This window comes from Gambusia affinis, linkage group LG15, assembly GCF_019740435.1.
Source record: "Gambusia affinis linkage group LG15, SWU_Gaff_1.0, whole genome shotgun sequence".
Taxonomy (NCBI): domain Eukaryota; kingdom Metazoa; phylum Chordata; class Actinopteri; order Cyprinodontiformes; family Poeciliidae; genus Gambusia; species Gambusia affinis.
This window is the reverse complement of record NC_057882.1, coordinates 13,021,115-13,043,327: the sequence shown is the minus strand read 5'-3', so window position 1 is coordinate 13,043,327 and position 22,213 is coordinate 13,021,115. Positions and strand designations below refer to the sequence as shown.

At 41.2% G+C, this 22,213-nt stretch overlaps 1 protein-coding gene across 3 annotated transcripts; it reads left to right on the top strand.

The window, feature by feature from the left end:
• The first annotated feature begins 37 nt into the window (after positions 1 to 37).
• On the top strand, positions 38 to 20,907 carry brwd3 (bromodomain and WD repeat domain containing 3). Of its 3 annotated transcripts, none has more exons than XM_044141306.1 (40): positions 38 to 332; positions 492 to 550; positions 648 to 677; positions 859 to 918; positions 2,587 to 2,737; positions 2,867 to 2,965; positions 3,910 to 4,070; positions 4,165 to 4,386; positions 4,489 to 4,589; positions 5,286 to 5,356; positions 6,286 to 6,386; positions 6,489 to 6,529; positions 6,610 to 6,714; positions 6,802 to 6,952; positions 7,055 to 7,189; positions 7,273 to 7,401; positions 8,117 to 8,342; positions 8,451 to 8,591; positions 8,693 to 8,873; positions 9,810 to 9,903; positions 10,015 to 10,182; positions 10,284 to 10,357; positions 10,427 to 10,619; positions 10,719 to 10,829; positions 10,917 to 11,024; positions 11,298 to 11,422; positions 11,940 to 12,022; positions 12,128 to 12,239; positions 12,354 to 12,415; positions 13,396 to 13,551; positions 13,636 to 13,756; positions 13,853 to 13,978; positions 15,042 to 15,117; positions 15,199 to 15,249; positions 15,329 to 15,472; positions 15,591 to 15,743; positions 15,849 to 15,973; positions 16,255 to 16,343; positions 17,597 to 17,731; positions 17,835 to 20,907. In XM_044141306.1, the coding sequence occupies exons 1-40, from the start codon at positions 299 to 301 to the stop codon at positions 18,650 to 18,652; spliced, it is 5,322 nt and encodes a 1,773-aa protein (XP_043997241.1). In that variant the 5' UTR covers positions 38 to 298; the 3' UTR covers positions 18,653 to 20,907. The 3 variants fall into 3 exon arrangements, with proteins under 3 accessions (XP_043997241.1, XP_043997240.1, XP_043997239.1); XM_044141305.1 differs by having other exon boundaries at positions 8,696 to 8,873; positions 15,849 to 16,018; positions 17,835 to 20,906; XM_044141304.1 differs by having other exon boundaries at positions 15,849 to 16,018; positions 17,835 to 20,906.
• The last annotated feature ends 1,306 nt before the right edge of the window (positions 20,908 to 22,213 follow it).

Sequence of the window (22,213 nt, the reverse complement as noted above, 5' to 3'; positions counted from 1 at the left end):
GTATGTTTACGTAAAATTCGCATCTAAATATGTTCTTTTAAATGCTGAAACTTCCAGTATGTGAGTCTGTCTTTTGCAGTCTATTTCCCATATTCATTCACCTCAGACCTCGAAGGAAGCGTCCAGTGTTAAGCTGGCTCACTGGAGGGCGCTAACACAAAGCTGCAGGTAACAGGCAACAACTTGGGAAAGGAGGAGGCCATTCAATAGCCTGTTTTAGCCACTGTTAGCTAGCCCGGCGGCTAACGAGCAAGCTAAAATATCAATTGTGGCTTAATGACGCCTGTCCTGCATAGCGATGGCAAAAGAAAAGTGTTCACAAATCGAAGCAGGTGAGTGTTGGACGCCCCGTTAATTCACCACTAATAGTTTTGAATTTCCAGAGTTTGGAACTGTGTCCATCAGCTGGTGAGCTTGGTAACCAAGCGAAGCCAGACGCTAGGTAGCGTTAGCACGCTAGCAAGAGGCTAACTGCAAATTATTTTTTTCAGAACTGTATTACCTCATTGCCAGATTTCTACAGTCTGGGCCTTGTAAAAAGGCAGCACAGGTAAATTGTTATAGTAGTTTTATTTTAAAGTGGTATTATTGGTTTAAACAAACCGCAGCGCTAGCCTGTCGGGCTAACTGTGTGTGTCTGTTGTTAGATTCTGATCGAGGAGCTGGAGGAGTATGAGGTAAGTTCAGCTGGACCTTTCTGTTCTTCTCCTGTGGGGTCTCCCTAATGTTGCCTATCTAAACCTGTCTGTGAGAAAGTCTGTGTATTTTTGGATCGCTGTTTAAAAAATGAGCGCGTCCTTTTGCCGTGTAGAAACTGTTAGCTCTGTGATATCTCTAACGGGTTGTTTTTAACTTTAGTTGGTTCCACAACGATGGAGTTGGGACGGGAAGATATTCAAACGGAGCTTCCAAGACTGGGTGAGTTGCAATTTTGTAGATATTTTTTAATTAAAAGTGTATTGTTTTTTTGTTTTTATTTAATTGCTTGTTTTCTATTTAGCTTGTATCAGTTCTTTAAATTAAATTCGCAACTCGGCATATGCGAAAAGGGGATTCGTTTATAATAAGGAGAATATATTAAAGATTTATTTTAATATAGGCCTGTTGATAAATAACTAAATGCTGGTTTCGCTATTGTGTGGGCTTGTGGGCTGGCAGTGTCTAAGCAGTAGATTGTGATTGGCTTAACTCGATACAGAGACTTGTCGATCATCTTTAGTAGCCAATTAAATCGCTGTTGCGTCTGCGCTCTATACGGAAGAGTCGAAACGAACCGTTTGATTTGCTGTGAGCTCCCAAGGCCCGCCTCCTGTATTTCCACCCTCTTGGTGGTTTTTTGCTTTTATTTGAATCGTTTTTATGTACGTTCTTTTAGATTTCTGTTGTGTTGAAAAGTAATTTCCTTTCAAAAAGCTTCTTTCACTTTTTGTACTCTCCATTTTTAACACATCACTGACATTGCAATTGCAGCGTCTTTTCCCACAATAACAATTTTCACACGTGCGTAAGCGCTTAGATATGGTGCATTCACTGATCAGAAAAAAAGATGGGCTTCATAGTCCCTGTTTACACGACAACAATTTCCGGTGGAAATGGAAACGTTTTATTGTGTTTGTAGTGTACATTTACATGAAACCACCGAATGTTTTCTCTGACAACGGCACAGATTGAAAACGGGTTCCAGAGTGCAATGTTTATGAAACGTACCGGTGTCCATTGTCTTGTGAACAGAGTAAATGGATCTTTTCTGTCAGGAAATCCCTAGCTTTTGGATAGTATGACGCAAAACATAGCTGCCTCCACAGAAGAAGAAGAAACTACTGACAATGCTGGTGTTACTACAATTCGTGTTTTCCCCATCAGACACGGTTCCCTCAGCGTCCATTCACGGCTCCGCACAGACCAGGTGGCAAAATACACGTGTGCTTGTTCAGCGCTCATAACAAGCATTCCTTCGATAAGCCCTCTTATCTAGAGAACCATGGACAGCGTGAAAGCTCAAACAACGTGTTTCAGCAAAGTTATCCCACTTTCCAACTGTGCCCTAATCAAACGCACATAGTGCGTGTTTTGCATGAACGGTACCTGATGGAGAAACGCGAATCGACGTGCTTTCAAGTAGAACTTTTTTTTTTAAATACATGCGCACTTCGTTCCAAAGAACCTAGCACTAATTAGTGGCATGGCGAGAGCATTACACGTTTTCGATGTGTACCGTTACTGTGTAAACTAAGATTATAATTAGAATCTCTTCATGTAAATGTGTTAACAGAAACAAAACAAAAATTCAGTTTTCGTTGGATCATAAACAGGGCCTTAGTTTTCAACCAGCCAACCATGGTCAGTCAACCATAAAACTGCCCAATTCCGGTCACCTCTAGTTTTAGCTGTTAACAAGTAAAACATTCGTTTTCTGGTCATGTTTACAAATGGAAGAAAGGAAATAAAAATAAGCATTAGTAGGTGTAAAATTTAGAAAATTAGAGAAGCAAGAGCATACTTACTCAAGTCATTCACTAAATTTATGCATTTGCTGACTTGTCATGGAGTGCAGCTGAGACAGGTGTTGCCGTGTCTCTCATCCAGGTGGCTTTGAACCAGCACATTCCTGCAGACTATCTCCTTCAGGTGTGTCGGCGGATAGGTCCTCTGATAGAGAAGGAGATCCCACCTAGTGTTCCTGGAGTCCAAACTCTCCTGGGGCTGGGAAAGCAGTCGTTGCTTCGCACCACCAAAAGTAAGCCTGTGTTATTCTTCTTCTATCGTCTGTGTTTTTTGTGCTTTGCCTCTGCTGTTATTATTGAAAGTTTCTATGATGAAGAGATTTCATTTCTATACATTTGTAATAATTGTTGGTTACATTTAGGTTGTACCCACAAAGTATGCTGCGGCTCAGCTGTGGCGGCGCTGCACAGAGGACGCCCACCTGAACCACCAGTTGTTATTGGGAAGGTTCCTAATGTTGGTATGTAAACTGTTTAGTTAGTGTGTACCTGCACAGTTAAGAGTTAAAAAAAAAAGACTGTGTGAATGCACTTCTTTTGCCATTTCATGGTTTACAAAAAGTTGTTTTGTCCTCCTCACGTCTCAAACTTCAGGCAAACATCACATGATATGTACAGTAGTATTTTATGTCACAGTTAGAAGCAGAATGGGAAAAACTAATTCCACCTCTGCTGCTCACACAGGAATGTATATGGTTATTACAATTTTCCTAAGATCACATGCTGAGATTATTGCAATAAAAGGGTGGAGAGTGGGCGGAAGCAATAAGCAGTTTTTTCTGTATTGTATAATTGATCAAAATCATTGATATAATAATTAATTACTTGTATTTGCTTCTAACTATTTAGCTTCATTTTGAAACTGAGAGCCTGTATCACAGTGAGACTATCTCTATAATAAAAACATTTGATAAACTTCTAGATTTGCAAACATAATTTTCACAATTCTGAGCAGAGATACTTCAAGGAATCTCTGGTTTATGTTAAATGGAGAAATTTGTAGCCTCATACCTTCTGTCTGTTGGGACCTGTTTTAATGCAGCAAGTATTAAAATTAATACGTTTGACGACTGCCCTTTGTTGAACAAATTCAAAGACAAATTACAGTCTGCAGAACAAACACACAAAACAACACAGCAGTTGAAACCAGATATTGAGGCATGGAGGGATGTACACATCTGTATACCCAAGCATTCCTAAGTCAGATATGAGGTCATCCATTTGACACAGTCTGAATTGGGTCATGCAACACAAAACTCACTTTGTGTTGTTATAGTAGCATAACAGACCCAGTAGCTGTAAAATTCAAATCTCCATTTTATTTTTAATTGTTGTAAGTTGAAAATACCTGTGTTTTTATATTTCTGGTGCCTCCTCATGATGAATCTCCTGTGTTTTCACAAAGTGCCCATCATGGGTGCTCGCCAGGCCACGGGCACGGCTCGTTTCGGCCAAGTCCTGCCGTCTTCCTCCTACCAACACATGAAGATCCACAAGCGGATCCTCGGCCACCTTTCTTCAGTTTACTGTGTGGCCTTTGACCGCACCGGTCGGCGGATTTTTACGGTGAGCACTTTTTTTGTTTTCACCCGCGTCGACATTTACGGCGTGTTTCACCTACAACAAGTTGGAAACAGCGTTTTTTTTCGTCTCGGTTTAGGGTTCGGATGACTGCCTGGTAAAAATCTGGGCCACAGACGATGGTCGGCTCCTGTCCACGCTCCGCGGCCACTCGGCGGAGATCTGTGACATGGCTGTGAACTATGAAAATAGTCTCATTGCATCTGCAAGCTGCGACAAAGTCATCAGAGTGTGGTGCCTGCGTACCTGCGCGCCCGTTGCCATTCTTCAGGCTCATGCTGCGTCCATCACATCCATACAGGTGACGCCACTGTTGCATTAATCTTTAGAGGGGGAAAGGATTCAGAATAAGTCGTGAGACGTACACACTTTTCAAGTCTAAAACCATCTTGTATGCTTTTAGTTTTGTCCTGCTGCCAAAGGGACGAAGCGATACCTTGCATCAACAGGTGCAGATGGTATGGTGTGTTTCTGGAAGTGGCACTCTCACAGTATGAAGTTTGAGTAAGTATTTGTGGCTCTATTCCAGTGGTCTGCACATTTGGGTTCCAAAGAGCCGGTTTTGAATTCAGTCCAGCTAAGTAAGGCTCACTTATGTGTCACAAATGTGACACGACCTTTTGACAAAGAGCTTTTGATTTTTAATGAAACGCCTACTAAAATAAAACTCTTGTTTTTGAAGAACCAACCTTTTTATTTCTCTTTTTTTTTTTTTTTTTTATGTTTTCAAATAAAGAAAACGTAAACATTTTCTGGTAATGAGAATAAGTACATTTTCTTCCGTAGGGTGTTGATATTATGTGGACAAAAACTAATCTAATTTTCAAACTGACAAATAAATGGCTGAAATATGTTTTACTGGTACTTTCAGTGTTGTAGAAAGTAAATCCAATTAATCCATGAGAAACGGTTAACTCTTACATTTGCTGTTATTACAGCTGAATTTAAAAATATTATCTGAGCCAACAGATGAGCCATAATTAATGGGTCAATAAATAAAATAAATAATAATAAAAATAATATAAATAAAAAATTAAAAATAACTAAAAATAAATGATAAAATAAAATAATGGCCGAAGGAAATTTCAAAAAGCCACTTGCGGCAGGTTGCAGACCCCTGATCTCTCCCAACATGTTAAACTCCGAAGCTTTATTTATTTAAGCTAAATGATCAACAATGTATTTGTCGTTTTTCCTCAGTGATCAGCCAGTTAAGTTTGTTGAGCGATCACGACCAGGAGTCCAGGTCTCCACTTCCTCTTTCAGTAGCGGTGAGTTTATCTACACGTTTCTTTACGTTTCATTGTTGAGGTGGGCTTTGTCTAATTGTTTTTAAAAAAAAAACAAAAAAAAAACTGATTGAATCCTGAGACTCCACTACTTTTGGGTCCAGGGTACGGCATGAGGGGAGCATGATGGGAGTGGCTGCTTATCTATGACATGTGGCCTGCATGAACCTGCAATGTTTGGTTCACATAGATAATGTGAAAGCAGAGAAGATTACCTTACAGCAAACTGTGGACCAATTAGCTTTATTTACTGGATCAACGTTGGTCCTATGGCTACTACGTCCTGAAATAAACCATCTCTGTTCTCAAACAAGCAACAATAAAAAATTAAGGAAATAAATGTGCCATGTTCAGCTGTTTTACATAGATTAGTACATTAGCTGGGGAGGAGTACACAGCTTGAAACTGGACATAAAGATTGGGCTCTGTGAGAATAATTAAAGTTTCAAGGTTTTTTTAGGCAGAAATTTAAAAGATAAATAAAATGTTCACACTTTCAAGGGCCCATGCCATTATATTTAGCAATACAGAGACAGGTGGATGAAAAGGCACAGCGTATGGAGTCTGTAAAGTACTTTTATAAAAATCACTGCTGAAATAAATGGCTGATTTGTCCTAAAAAAATATTTTTCATTTATCAAACTTGTCACAAAATTGTTTGATGTCACATTATTTCACAACCATGCATATAAACTACCAGCCTCATTAGAGACTGAATAATCTTGCATTCTGCAATTTGTACGCTCTTTATAATTTAGGGTGTATAATTTAATTTAAGGAAATTAAGCTTTAAAAAAAAAGATGAGGCATGTTTTTTAAATTAATGTATATGACTTTTATTTAAATGCTTGATGGTTTTTTTTGTTTTTGTTTTTTTGTCTCTTTAACTTTATTGTGTTTTCTGTTATTAGGCGGCATGTTTATGGCTACTGGCGGCACAGATCACATGATCAGGGTCTACTACCTCGGTGCAGAAACTCCAATGAAGGCGTCTGAGCTGGATGCTCACACCGTAAGAAACAGCCGTAGTTTTCTCATCCTTTTTTCGATTGTTTTTTGTCTCATCAGTCTAATGTGACTCATTTTAATTCTTGCCAACTGCTTGTGTTTCTAGGATAAAGTTGTGGTTGTCCAGTTCAGCAACAACGGTGACAGGTAAGAAGTTAAGTTTCAGAGACAGCTCCTCATTGTATGTATCTGTGGTCTATCTGACGGTTTATTGTGTGTGTTTCCAGCCTCAGGTTTGTGAGTGGCAGTCGTGATGGCACAGCGAAGATCTGGCATTTTCAGCAACAAGAGTGGAAAAGCATTACTTTAGACATGACTGCCAGGCTTCCTGGGTAAGAAAGTCTGAAGTATATTAAATACAACAGATGCTCCGAACAACATTTTTTTTGTTGTTTTAACGTTTCATGTATTTCCGTTAGGACTTCTGCTGCTAACGGGGACGATAAAACCAAACTGGTGGTGACCATGGTTGCCTGGGATCGCATTGACAGCACCGTCATCACAGCAGTTTCCAACTATATGCTCAAAGTGTGGAGCGCCACCTCTGGCCAGCTTCTGCATGTTTTGTCTGTAAGTAGCCAAAATATTTGAATCCTGCAGATCCTTTGGGATGTTGGGAAAACGTCACGTAGCCGGGAGTTTTCATCAAGTTTTCATTATATGCGTCTTTAGGGACATGATGATGAAGTATACGTACTGGAAGCCCACCCCATCGACCCCCGCATTATGCTGTCTGCAGGCCATGATGGCAACATTTACATCTGGGACCTGAGCAAAGGAGTCAAGATAAGAAATTTCTTCAACATGGTAACTGACCAACTTAGAGAGTTGCTACCCCTAGTGATCATGTGTTCAGTAGCATTTGGTTGATGTTGGCGTCTTCTTCCCAGATTGAGGGCCAGGGCCACGGAGCCATTTTTGACTGCAAGTTCTCAGCCGACGGACAACATTTTTCCTGCACGGACTCACATGGGCATTTACTCATTTTTGGCTTCGGCTGCAGCAGACCGTACGAAAAGGTATCAGCCTGTCGACTCGTGATCTGTGACTTCCTCTTTCTTGGAGACACAGGAAAACGGAAAAGTTTGGATGCAGACATTTTTAATAAAAAAATAACTGGGAGGGATATAGCCAAACAAATCCAAAGGTTGCAAAAGGTAGATGGTGGAGGGTAAAGTAAGCCCGTTGCAGTAAGCAATTAATCGCATGGTAAATTAAACTGAGCTCAATAATTTTCATTCTTATGACTAACATCTTTTGAAAGCCAAGTTTGTTTATAGAGACATGACAATCTATTTTATATAGGATTTTGGTTGTGTGTGCTTTTTATTTCCATTTTATTTATTTTTGGTTGTTGTGTTTTATGTTGGATATTTCAAATGTCTTTGAGTTCCAGTGTGCTGTACAAAATTAGAGTATGTTAGTCTTTGATAGGGTGGACTTATGTAATTATACTACTACTAACGCATCACTTGAAAATGGTCTCAAAACAACAATAACAGTAGATGTCAAACAGCGGCAGCCTTTTAAAGAAATGTTATTTGGTATTTTTATCTGAAGTCCACGCTTAATATAAATCCAAAGTGGAAAATGTTTTTTTACTGTTACTGTTTTTTAATATTTTTTTATTTTATTTATTTAATTTTTTTTACCAGAAGTCATGTCATTGTCAGGACATTCATCATAATTCTTGCAAGTTTTCCCGATCTCGTGTTTTCTCTTGATTCCTTGAAGATTCCAGACCAGATGTTCTTCCACACGGACTACCGGCCTCTCATCCGGGATTCCAATAACTACGTCCTGGACGAGCAGACGCAGCAGGCCCCCCATCTCATGCCGCCCCCCTTCCTCGTAGACATCGATGGAAATCCTCATCCTCCTAAATACCAGCGGCTTGTTCCAGGAAGGGAGAACTGCAAGGAGGAACAGCTGATACCTCAGCTCGGATACATGGCTAATGGTGAAAAAAAACACCTCACTAATCACTGAAAATGTTCCTGACGCATAAACAGTGGGTTAATTTAGGAGGTCCGACTGCCAGAGTTTAACCAGCATTCTGCCCCGTTAGGTGAAGGAGAGTTGGTCGAGCAGGTGCTCGGGCAGCAGACGGCAGAAAACGGCGAGAGCCTTTTGGACAATCTCATCAGACAGCTGCAGGACGAGCAGGATGAGCGGCAGAACGCAGAACAACAGGCCGACGGAGAAATGGGTCGGTTCTTCCTCTTTACGCACTCGCAAGCAGTTTGTCGGCTACTTTCACTCTTAACTTGTAAAAAAGTGACTTGAACTCTAAACGAATGAATGCCTCAGCAGCCGTCGAGGCGGAGGTGGTGGCCTCTTCTCCCGGGGCGGAACCCCGTCGAAGCGGCCAGGTGGACCGAGTGTGGCAGATGCAGCACAACTCCCTCCGCAGTCAGGTTGCCACGGAGAGGGACCTGCTGGCGTGGAGCCGCAGAGTGGTGGTCAACGAGGTGCCTCATGGGACATTCAGGTGAGCCGGGTGTATTTCAGGGGAATCGTATGTGATGGACGATCACTAGGTAGCATATAATTGTAAAACTGAAGAAAAATACTCATCTAATTCAAAAGACTACAAGAACATTTGGTCTATTCCACAAATATAACCTTTAAAAATAATGGCAAGAAAGAAGTTGCTGTTAAATGAAGCTATTTTTCTGGCAATATGTAATGTGTGAATCAAAACATGGAGGTGACAGCATCATGCTGTGGGAATGGTTCTCCTTATAATGAAGCTAACTATACTGGCGTACATGAGACTTCTTCCAGCACTAAAATATGCAACCTGGGATGATAGTCAGATTCTTGTTGAAAATGAATTTGCAAATTATTATATATATAAAACATTTTTTTTAAAAAGATCTAGCACAACTGCATTTCTTAAACCGGCCCACAGTTTTAAAAAAAAAATGGGTTGGTTTTCTTATTTGAGAAGTAAGATTTGAGAATATGTAGGTCAATGTTTGTGATTCCACTTTCTCCAAAATTAAGATAATTGCAAAGATGAATGGTTGATAAAATGGGAATCTAATTTTTTGTCTTTTTCGGATATATATTTTTAAGAAGTTATTTATCTGTAAAAAACAAAAACTGTTGCCCCATAAAATGGGAAAGTGTCCATCTACATCAATCACTTGCAGGCCAGATGTGCTCCACTTTAGGATTGAGCTCAAAGTCCTTCAGAGGTCCTCAAATGGCCCCCAGGCCGCACTTTGGACAACTTGGGTGCTTTATCTTCTACTTTATAGTCCGACATTATTCTGTGTTGCGGTATCATTTAAAATCCAAATTGAAGTTGCAATTTGGCAGAAATAGGGTAGGGTGAGGGTTGTGAATATTTTTGCAGGGTATTGTGTTTTAAAGAAATATTTTAATTCTGCGGACAATGTTTTTTTTCTTTTTTTCTTAGAGTCCTGGAGGAATGCAGACAAGCCAAAAGTGACATGGAGTGTTCTCTGTACAATGCAGAGAGGAGAAAGAAACCAGCAACCTGCATCCTCAAGGTACGCAGTACCCCCCCCCCCCCCCCGTCCACTTTGTTCCCGACTCAGAACGGACATCTATTCAAAACTTTTCATTAAAAAAAAATGTTATTCATGTTTTAAATTTACTAGAGCGATACTCTCAGTTCCCGTCTGCGTTCCCTGCGCCCGGCCAAGAAAAAGCAGCAGCGCCACTCCTATCAAACCCGGTCCGCTCAGGTTCGCCGGCCCGGAACCAGAAGTCGAAATCCCAGCAACAGGCGGAACTCGGAAAGTCAGATGGACTCGGACAGCGGAGACGTACGCGCCGCCTTTCTGTTCAGCACGTCTGAACCAGACATAAAGAATTTGCATTCGCAGCAACGTTGAAAATTGAAGCAGAATATATTTCGCGTTTTCAGGAAGCGGAGCAGGCGGAGCATTCGGACGGCTCCTCTGAGGAGGACGCCCGGTGGCAGAGCGAGAGCAGCTCCAGGTAAACATGCAGCAGCGTTTCTCCAGCTTTCCCATCATTCAACTAACATCTCCCATCTGTGGTTTACAGCGACTCTTCCAGTGAATACTCCGATTGGACGGCTGACGCCGGGATCAACCTCCAGCCGCCAAAGAGGCCGACCAGGCGGCCCGTCCGGCCCGCGGGTTACAGCAGCTCAGAGGAGGAAGAGGGCGGCAATGAGACCAAGGAGGCGAAGAAGAGAGAGAATGAGAAGAAGAAAAAACCCAAAGAAACTAAACAGGTGAGCGCTAACGAGACATTCTGTTGTGGCAATTTACTGTAAAATTCTCTTTTTTTGAAAAATAAATAAATAAAAAACGTGTTTCTGTGGTTTACTCAGAAACCCACTTCTTCTCTGGCCGGGCTTAACGCGGAGGAGTGGCTGCCGCCGTCATGGATAATGGACACCATCCCTCGCCGCTCTCCTTTTGTCCCACAAATGGGAGATGAAGTGAGATCCTTTTCCCTGATGTTGAACAAAACCGCACGTTACACTGCCCACACGATTTAATAAAGGCTCTCCTTTCCCCCCGTCCAGCTCATCTACTTCAAGCAGGGCCATCAGGCGTACGTGCGGGCCGTCCGCAGAGCCAAGGCCTACAGCGTCAACATCCAGAAGCAGCCGTGGAACCGGCTCAACCTTAGGGTGAGGATTTTTGGAGACAGCAGATGTTTTTTTTATTGAATTTCTGAGCCTGATAACTTCAGCCACCTTTGAGCTTTTGTGGATTTAAAAAAAAAAATTAAAAGAATTGTTTTCTCTGTTTTACCTCACAAAACGTGTTCATGTTTGAAATTTTTTTAATAAAAGTTCGCCATGCAGAACGTATACGACTCTGTTTACTCCCGATAATTGAACTTAACTTCAAGCGAGCCATTAAGATGTATTGCATATTTTTTTATTCTTTTACTTCCTCAGGACCAGGAATCTGTGAAAGTGGTTGGAATCAAGTACGAGGTGGGACCGCCCACCCTCTGCTGCCTAAAGCTGGCATTTTTGGACCCAGTCTCAGGAAAGATGACCAACGAGTCGTTCTCCTTAAAGTGAGCAATGAAAGGCGCCACATGCAGCTCCTCGCAAAACATATTCACACACCTCAAATTTTACCCACTATCGCCACAAACTTCAATGTATTTTGTTAGATTTTTATGTGACTATCATAAAGTAGGGCGGTAATTGGAAAATGGATATTAAATGGATAAAAAAAAAACTGATAAATACAGTGCAACTAGTTTCCTTGACAGGAAGTTGGACCTTTTGGAATGATGACTAAGAGAAAGCCATGCGTTGTCTGCTTTAGGAGACACAGCAGTGAAGGATTAAAAAAGCAAGCCACACTTATCAGATAATTATTTGCAAATATTTTGAAATCATTGAACATTTTCCGTCACTTAAAATCTCATGAAAACACACTAAGGTGTCTGTTTCCAACATGACATCAAGTCTGAAAAAGGTCAAGAGGTAAAAACGCTTAACACTGAGTAGCATCAACAGCTGATTAAAAGCCTCAATAAACGTCAGGATCTGTATTTCACCACCTTCCCCCTCCATGTTTCCAAGGTATCATGACATGCCAGACGTCATCGATTTTCTGGTGCTGCAGCAGTTCTACAACGAAGCTAAAGAGCGCAACTGGCAGCCAGGTTCGTTTGTCCCCATCGGATTTTTTTATTTCTTTTTCCTCAAATAGGTCTGCAAGTAATTCGTGTGGATCCCAGTATTTAACAAACACTCGATCCCCTCTGCAGGGATGAGGTTTCGCAGTATTATTGACGACGCCTGGTGGTTCGGATCTGTGGAGGACCAGGAGCCGCTGCAGCTGGAGTATCCTGACAGCCTGTTTCAGTGCTACGCAGTGAAGTAGGTCTGATGTGCACAGCTGCTGGCAGAGCGCTCCGCTCCGAAGCCGTGTTTGTCTGTGCTTGGATAATTTCAAACGTTGACACAGAGCTGTGTTTTATCGCACCGACTCAGGTGGGATAATGGTGAGCGGGAAAAAATGAGTCCCTGGGACATGGAGCCTATTCCAGAAGAAGGTTGGTGATTATTTATTTGGTTACTGTGGAAACCAGATGTTTTTGTAGACATTTTAAAAAACACTTATTACATTTATTTTCTCACTCTCTGACTGAATCGGAATAGACTTTTCATTTTAGGCCAGGTAGGACGTTTGCTAAATGCCAAAATAAGTGAAAAACATATACATATTTTTGTAACTTTCTCTAACCACAGAAATTTACATACACAAAGATTAACATTATTATGTATTTCCTAGGAACATAGTGCTATTTTACTGCACAATCAAGTAACTGTTAACCTTCAGTTGTTAAAAGAAGTTTTACGTCACAATTTGACACCTTGAAATTGGGACTCTGTCTCTTTAATAAGCTCCGACCCTCCAGGAATTGTTTTTGATGAGACAATAACATAAGATATGTTTCTTACATAATTCCCTCAGATGATGTCATCATGGCTTTTTAATCTTGTAAGAGGTAAATGAAGAACATTTGAGTTATCGTCCAAAAAGTGAAATTAGAATATTTTTGCAAGTTCCATTTCCAGATGTTAGAAGGTGACGCATTCATTTGTTCTATCGAATAGTCCGAAATATAAAGCACCGTAGGAATGACCAGCTGGTGTAAAACAGTGAAAAAGGTGCGTTCTGTGACCCAGGGATGAATGTGTTTCAGTGGAGATGTTTGTCAACCGCAGAGCAAAAGACCAAAAGATTGTGGCTGATTCTCTTAAGAGAGTGTGATTATCCGAAATGAATCGACTCACATGGGCTGAAAGGCCATTCAGAGGGGAAGAAGCTGCTACTCTAAAAGTAACATAAAAAGTTAGATTGCAGTTTTGTGTCTGTAGATGGTATCGTATAGGGAAGATTATTGAAACATCTCCAGACATCATTCAGGGTCATAATTAGTTAGAGTGGAATGAATATTTATACATCTGATATTTTGTTTTGGCTTTTTAAACGATTTTTTTTTGTGTGTGTGTGTGTGATTTCCAACAGCTGCTTTGCCAGAAGAAGTGGGGGACGGCGTAGAGGTTTTGGAAGAGGAGCTCCAAGCACTACTCTACCGACCCCAGGAAGGAGAATGGGGGGCTCACACTCGAGACGAAGACTGTGAGCGGGTCATCGACGGCATCGATCAGCTTCTTAGGCTTGGTGAGCCTTCAAGCAGTTCTGACATTACAGAAAATGGCCTCTGCTTCCAAGGCTCTATCTGATCTTACACCGGTTTGCTCGCAGATGTAGCGAAGGCTTTTGCCTCGCCTGTGAACCTCCAGGAGTACCCCCTTTACTGCACCGCCGTGGCTTACCCCACTGACCTCAGCACCATCCGCAGACGGCTGGAGAATCGCTTTTACAGGTGAAGGGGGAAAAAAAAAAACATAACAGAAGTTCAGGTTTTACTGTGAACACAAAGTCCCTCGGAGTTCTCGACTGACGTATTTTTCTGCCACAGACGGATCTCTGCGTTGATGTGGGAAGTGCGATATATTGAGCACAACGCTCGCACTTTTAATGAGCCCCAAAGCCCGATTGTAGCAGCTGCCAAGGTGGTTACTGATGTTCTTCTCCACTACATTGGGTAAGATGGCACTTAAAAAAAACAAAAAACATCTTATGCACATTTTATTTTGTTATAGCTTCTTAAAAAGTTTTCAGTTTTGAGCCTTCAAAATAGTAAATACGTCTAGAATTTTCATACTAGCTCTTAAACAACACATCGTTTGGTTTCGCTTTGATTTTTAGTTTTTCTGTCGCCTTTTTTAAAAATTTTTATTCTGCTTTCGATTGTTCCGCGCTTACAGTAACGTGTTCTTTTACACTGAGATCAAACTATAAGGCCCATAATGCAGGACAGCAGAAAGCGCCAATGAAAAAAGTTGTTTGTTGTTGATTGTTAATGATCAGAACCAAAGTAAAGACAGAGTCTGGAAACAGCTGTGAGTTTTTACATAAAAATATTCTGTTCATATTTAACATCTGAGTTACTTATTGCTCAGTTTCCAAAGTGCTGAGAACAAAAATGAAAGTTTTATTTTAAGTAATCCGGTGGAGGCTGAGCTGGATTGAGTTCATTGAACTCCTAAACATTGAGACAACTCGCTGCATGATTTGTTTCATCACTGCCTGCATAAAAGATGCTATGCTGTGGACTTGGGTCTATTTTGTCCTCGGTCATTAAAAAAATCTGCTCTTAGTTCTGATTATTTTATCTGTAGAAACGTTTCTATACTACTTTCCTTGTTAATATATAACCTCTCCCAGTGCTTTCTTTGTGGGAAAGTTTATATTTACTGAAGTTTGAAAACACAGATCTCCAACCTACTGTTTAAAATGAAATAAGCAAAATATGGCAAAAATGCAAGTTTAAGATATTTTTTTGTGAATAATAAATTTGCTTGATCTGTGGCGAGGCATTAAAAACTGGTGTTGAGTGACAGTCAGACCTGACTAAAGTAAATACAAATGTGTTTATATTTGGAAACAAATTCAGCATGTGCACTACATCGTGTTGGTCTTTTTACACAAAATCGCTACAAAATGCAGTGACGTTTATGGTTTTAACGGGACAAAATGTGTAAAAAGATGAAAGAGCATGAATACTGTGTAACACCTCTGCTTTCTTCACCTGCTCTCCTCATCAGAGACCAGAGCTGCGCTGACATCTTGGATCTGTATCACAAGATGAGGTCCGAGGTCAGCAGTGGAGGAGAAGCTGAGGTAACACGTCTCCTTCATGAAACAAGTGCTGTTTTTCTCCTAGGTTTGTCTTTTCTCGCTGACTTTGTTGTTCTTTCACAGATCGACATCGATGTGGACTCTGACACTCCGGGGACATCGGCAGGACACCGGGTAAAAACTGGTTCTCCTAATAAGATGTTGGATTTTTTGATGTTAAGCGTTTCAGCGAAGTTAATTTGGTTTCTTCTAGGGGAATCAGCCGAACTCTAAGAAGCGGGGCGTGGATTTTGACGTGAAAGCCTGGCGAGGTCATTGCCGAGAGCTGCTGCGCCGGATGTTGGCCTCCCCCGACTCTGGGCCGTTCAGGCGACCTGTTGACCTCTTTGAATATCCGGTAAAACTCCCAACGGCCAACATTTGAAATTAAGCTGTAATTTTTTATTTTTTTTTTATTTTTTTTTATGAGAATACAACTTAAAGCACGTCATTACTGCAAAATTACATCTACTCAGGACTACCGAGACATCATTGACACGCCCATGGATCTGGGCACAGTGTCGGAGACGCTGGTGGCTGGAAACTACGAAAATCCCATGGAGTTTGCCAAAGACGTGCGCCTTATTTTCAGCAACTCTAAAGCTTACACACCTAACAAGAAATCACAGGTAAAGCAGGCCAAGCGCAGGGGAAATTGGAACCTCGTAAAAATAAAAACACAGAAGTATCTAAAGTCTAACATAGTACTGACCAGGTATGATGATCGTTTCTAGATCTACGCGATGACTCTCAACTTGTCTGCCTTTTTTGAAAAACACATCATCTCCATCATCTCTGACCACAAGTCTGCCATTCAGAACGAACGGCGCACTCGTCAGAGACTCAGCTATAGAAACAGGTTGCACAATGGAGGAAACTCCCCACGAAACAGTCCATCCCCGAGGTACAGAGCGAGCTTTATTATAAAACTACAGTCCAAACAAATTGTCTTTTTTATTTTGATTTGTTGACTGGAACAAACTGGAATATTTGTACATTATAAGCAAAGGAAAGTAATGAGATCCCAGCTAATCCCCCCCAAAAAGAATGTAGGTTTCTCAAACCTTCAGGCACCGTTGTCTTTTATGTGGCTATTAATGATTTCTAAACGCTGCTGTTTTTTTTTTTTTTTACTTTTAGCCCTAAAGGGAAGCACAAATCAGGGAAAGTGTCAAAGCTCAAAAGATCCTCGGCCTCTACGAAAAGGAGTTCTCAGAGAACACATCAAGGTATGATAGTGCTGCTCTGTGCTTTGCTGGGTTTTCTGACTCCTTTATCCTGTGTTTATATTTGCAGCTTATATGTAGTAAAATAATGAATAAACTGTGAAAAGTTCTTTGCGGTTTGTTGGTTTGCTGCCATGATTCTAACACAAACCTGAGCAGCTCTGCAGAGCAGCAGCAGGACCTCACTCCAGAAAACAGGGACGGTAACAGTCTCAGACCTTATTTGGAAATGTGACCATTGCACTCCGGAATTGAAGGGGGCGCTATTTTCAATATTATCCATGGTCTCCCGTTTTTATTTTCTTTTGAAATCTGTGATACATCTTCACCTTTAGGTAGGATTTTCACTCTCGGCATGTATTTGAACTTCTCTCTTTTATTTACTTCAGCACAGCTCACGGTTTTTAACAAATTCTGTAGCTTTCGGTGTACTTCGAAATCTGCTCTTTAGTCGCATCTTTTCGGGCCTGGTACTGCCTCTAGTGGCGTGGGGGTGGTAACACAACTTATCTAATCACATTACTAAATCAGAATACTGCGAAGTCGTTGTTATTTACTATTAATTTCGGTATTTCTGGCACCGTAAAAGATAAATTATCTTATAAAACACCATATTTTTTCATTTCCTTGGCTGACTCTGGGCGGGCAAAGCCCGCGGCAACCCGGGCCCGAGTAGAACGCAGAAAAATTTTAACATTATATAAAAAGACGTGACGACATAAAGCACGGTTGACAACAGACTGTACTTCTATATGAACATCTGTCTGTACATGGGGAATTAAGTGTTTCATCTTTTAATTTTCTAATCAACAACCTATGAGGTTCTTCTTTTGTTATATTTTACATCCAAGTTCAATAGTGTGAGAAAACAACCACAATTTTCTGTTTAATTAGTGAGTATGTCATACAGCTGACAGAAAATTACTTTAAAGTTTAAATTGTTTTTGTTTTTTAAATTCAGCATATTCTGAAAAATGTAGCACTTTATTTAATAGAAAGACCCTCTTGATACAAGAGAAAACTCCAGTTTTTAATAAAATTAATGCTTATCAATTAATCATTAGGCGATCAGTGAGGTCAATCAACTTCAGATTAACTCATTCATTAATCTATTAATTAAACTTATCTGTCACGTTAAACCTCATAATACAGTAGTTCCTGGTTGTAATTTGGGATTACTATTGTAGGAATATTTTTGTCTTTAATTAAGTGGTTCCATGTGCATTCACTAATAATTGGTAATTGTTATTGTTCAGTTCAGCACAGCAGCAGTGTAGCAGAGGAAGAGGAGTCCTCGCCTTCGTCTTCAAGTTCAGAAGAAAGCGAGGAGAGAATAAATCAGGAGCCTCAACGACTGACCCGCAGCCAAGCAACTCCTGTGAAGAAATCAGGTACGATGAGCATTTGGTTTGAGAGCTGTCATTCTTTTCAGCTTCATGTCCAATAAACGTTGCGGTGCGGGATTGACCTGTCGCCTCCTGGCTGCTGCTTTAGGGTACCGCCGCAAGCTGCATCTGAGCAACGGCTCCAGACAGCAGCTGCAGCGCGGCCAGGAGCCGCTGGAGTCTGACGACGGAGACGATGACGAGGAGCAGGGCTCTGGCTCCAACAGCTCCTCCTCAGAGTCCTCCTCCACTTCCTCGTCCTCCTCGTCCTCCTCTTCGTCCGACAGCGAGAGCAGCTCTGACTCCGAGGTGGAGAAGTACGCGGAGGGTGGGGGCGATCACGACTACAGCAAAGCCCCGTGTCTGTCGGTGCGCCTCTCGGCGAAGGGAAAGCTGGCGGCCTCTGGGAAACGGAAACTGATGGGAGGGCAGGACGTGGCCCAGAGGACTAAACGAGCACGGCTGCAGCTTCCTGCGAAGGAGGAGGAAGAGGAGGATGAAAATGAGGAGGAGGAGGAGGAAGAAAATGAAGAAGAAGAAGAAGAAGAGGAGGAGGAAGAGAACCAGCCACACCAACAGGAGAATGTAAGACATGTTGAGGAAGAAGATGAAGAGGAGCCTGAGGAGGAAGAACCAGAGGAGGAAGAGGAAGAAGAGGAAGGTGAAGTCTCTGAGGTACAGAGAGTAGCATCATCATCAGCAGCATCAGCAGCAGCAGCTAGGGGTTCTAGAGGCGGCCCGGGTAAACCCGGGCGTGTCAGCACACGGAACCAGGGCCGCAGGACGGTCGTCTACAGGGACGAGTCGGACGACGACGGCCAGGGGTCAAAGGACGACCCGCTCAACCTGGGCATGTCCCGCTCAGGACGGGTGCGGCGCATGACCGAGAAGGCCCGGGTCAGCCACCTCATGGGCTGGGGTCACTAACCGCCTCGCGCCTCCTCAGACCTCAGTCAACACAAACTCTTCAACGCCAGGAAAACATCAGGGATTTTTTCTTTTTCGTTTCTTTTTTTGTACAGGTGTGTGTGTGTGTGTGTGTGTATATAATATATAAATATCTATGGTTCTGTGTATCTGGACTCGCTGGTGCTCTTTTACTGTTGCCACGGATTTTTGCTCCCTGGATAACAGAGCTAGTGTTCAACACAGACCCTCCCACAGCTGGACTAACTCACCTTCAGCCTTACTGCTCTCCTGCTCCTCCTCCTCCTCCTCCTCCTCTTCGTCACGTCCGGAGCTAAAACACTAAGCGATCTCTCCGTCGTCCCTCACACCTCTTCACCTGCTGTTCACCAAAGAGCGACGTGAAGATGCCAAATACACGGTGCTCGTACTGTTTGACTTGTCGTGTTCGACGGAGAGCGACCCAGCAGCAGTCACTCGTTCACGCGCCAACATGGTCCAGGGTTCCTACACAGTCTGGAATATTTTTGAAATATTCTCCAGGTATTGGAATAGGATGGAAAAAAGAAAACGGAAAGATGGAATCTTTATTAAAAAATTGCTTTAAAGTTGTTTCCCTTTCCATTGTTTACTTCTCTACTTCATTTCTTGTCTGTCCTTCCTTAATTTTCCTACCTTTCTGCCTTGTGTCCTTCCTTCCCTGTTTGTATCCTTACTTCTTTTCTCCCTTGTATCCTTACATGTCCTTCCTCCCTCATGTCTTTCCTCTTCTTATTTCTCCTATCCCTCTTTTTCCTGTCCTTCCTTCTTTCCATCAAGTCAATGATTTTCAAAGGTAGTTTTTGAGTTTTTTGTTTTTTATCCTACCCTATGTGAAAAGGTCAGTACCACAAATTCAAGTCATTCTTTTTCTTTTCATCTTCTACAACAAGAATTGAAATCTGAATTTGGAAATTGTGGAATTTTTAGATGGGGAAATGTGTAGGAACCCTTATAATGTGTTTCTTCGTCAGATTTTTTTTTTTATTATTATTTTTTTTTTGGACGTGGTTTGCAGCTTTCAAGGGTCAAGCAATACCTGGGAAATAATCAGTAGGAAAATTTCACTTTTACATCCATGATCTGTGAATGTTGAATGTTTTTATTTTCCCCTGCTTCGATTTTTTTTTTTTCTTTTTTTTTTCTTTTTTTTTTGAGCACCACATTTTTATGGTCTGTTATTGCATTGAAATATGTTAAGTTTTTCTTTTAGGAAAATACCTTTTGTTTTTATTACTATTATTTCCTGGTTTGTGTGAAAAAACCCACTCCATCCTTTATTGGTGTGCGCTGCATCTAGTCGTTGCTCCTTCTGCCAGAGCAGATGGGTCCTTCACAACTCTTCCACGTAAATATTTATTTTATTTTTGCCATTTTATTACTCTTGTTTAATTGTGTTTGCTATGTTACTAGTGATAAGGAACAGATATTTGCACATTTACCTACTCCTTGTGGCAGCTGAGTAATAAAGAGAGAAATTCGACATAAAACCTCATATTTGTGTTAAACTTTAAACTGTGCCAGCAGATTTTTATTTTTGATTTAAGTGAACAATTTAACAAGACTTTACTATAATTATTTTTGATTGATTTTTTTTTTTTTGATCTAATTTGGATTATTATTATTTTTTTAATTATTATTATTATTTTTCAGAGTTCCAATTGGTGTGGCTTAGATTTTGTTTATGATCTAAAATCACCTCGACTATTCCTCTTTATTTCTATTTTTTGTTAGTTTCTTTTTGCTTCGATGTTTACACGAACTTGCGCGCTGTCATGCTAGCAGCCTTTAAAGCAGAGTCCAGTCAGGACAGAGCTGGAAAAGATGACTCAGGCTCTCTTTTCAGCACCGGGTGCATAAATCCAAACACACTTCCTCAGCCCTCGACGTGTGGTTGTGAGTGAGAGCGGGGCGCTTTGTTTTCGTCGGGTTTCTTCGAACTCGAACACAAATTCACATCGACACGTCGGGCGTCTCCAGCAGCAGCATTAACTCGTGTTTTTTGAGATTATTTTGGTGGACTGCGAGAAGATTCTGATTTCTGAGTCGCTTCTTTTTCTACATGGAGCTTAGCGTCGCCTCCGGGGATCAGATTAGATGACGACGAATACTACGTTCTGCTGTAGGTGGAAACAAAAAGGCTTACATGACAATGTTTTATATGAATGTTTTGGTTGTATGTGTTTTGTTTTGTTTTTTAAAAAAAATAAAACTGTTGAATTTCCTAAAGAAGATCTTGATTATTGCTTGACATTCCAGGATTTTTATGCTTTCGAGCCGAAATGTGTTTGCGAACCAAGCTGAAGCTCGAAGGAGATGTTCAGCACCGCTAAGGTTGACTCATCTGTTGCTTCTACAATTGAAAATCCACTGAGTGCTGGAGGAAAAGCAACAAAAAAAATAAAATAAATAACACTGGGTCTGTCAGTTTCACTATGAAGCGAACAGATAAACTTGAATGTACTCTTGGTAGCAGCGTTAATGCTCTGAAAGCAGAGGGTGAGTCAGACGAGAAATAAACAAAATTACGCTGTGACGCACTTTGAGCCGTCACTTTTACCAGTAGCAGAGCCGGGAGATGATTTGGAATTAGCGTGGATTCATACACAGAGAAAGGTCAGAGTGAAGATCTGTCTGGAGGAACACGTCGAGTTTTTAGTGTTACAAATGCAGCAGATGTTGAACATCTGGAAAATTATTCATGAAAAGTATATTTTCTTCACAAATTCAGTTGCAGAAACTGGTGATTTGTCAGACTTGACAGTGTGACCAGCATACATTGACTCATTGCTGGTACGAATGTCTAATTAAAATAGGGCTTTCAGTAATTAATTTGAACATTTCATTTTCCATAAATACATCTACAACAAACAAAACTACTTGGGTGAATAAATTTTGATTTATTGTAGATTTTCTCTGGTCGACACAAGGCTAAAAGGATAAACGTCCAATGATACTTTTCTCCCTTCAACCTCATTTTTGAGGGAAATGGCAGAGTGAATTTAAATTTGTCTAGTATTCATTTTACAGGCAGTTTCTGTGTCTGTTTGGGATCGTTGTCCTGCTGCTTTGTTCAAGTTCATTTCACACAAACTGATAATCTCAGACTGAAAAGAAATTAACTGAAAAATACTCAGGAACCACTGAGGTTCAGACGAGTCACGAATGGAAAGATGCTGGAACACTAAAATCTATCTTAATGACAACCCAACAAACAAAAACAACAAAAAAAGATGCTAAATAAAATGCAGCTGTTCGCATAATCAAACCAAAAGCCTCGTGTAGAAAAGGTTTTCAGCGACATTTTGGAGGAGGTGATGGGAGAATTTTAAACCCAACATCACTGCAGCAAATGTGATTGGTGGTGGAAGCATGATGCTGAGGGGTCTGTTTCACCACAGATTGTAATCGGATGCTGGTGGATGTAATATTGAAGATGGAAATCCACAGTTCAACAGATTGAGAGTGGTCCTACTTCTCGCCAGGAATATGTCAAAGGTTACTGACTAGATCAACTCAAACTTGTGCATCCAATTCAGTTTT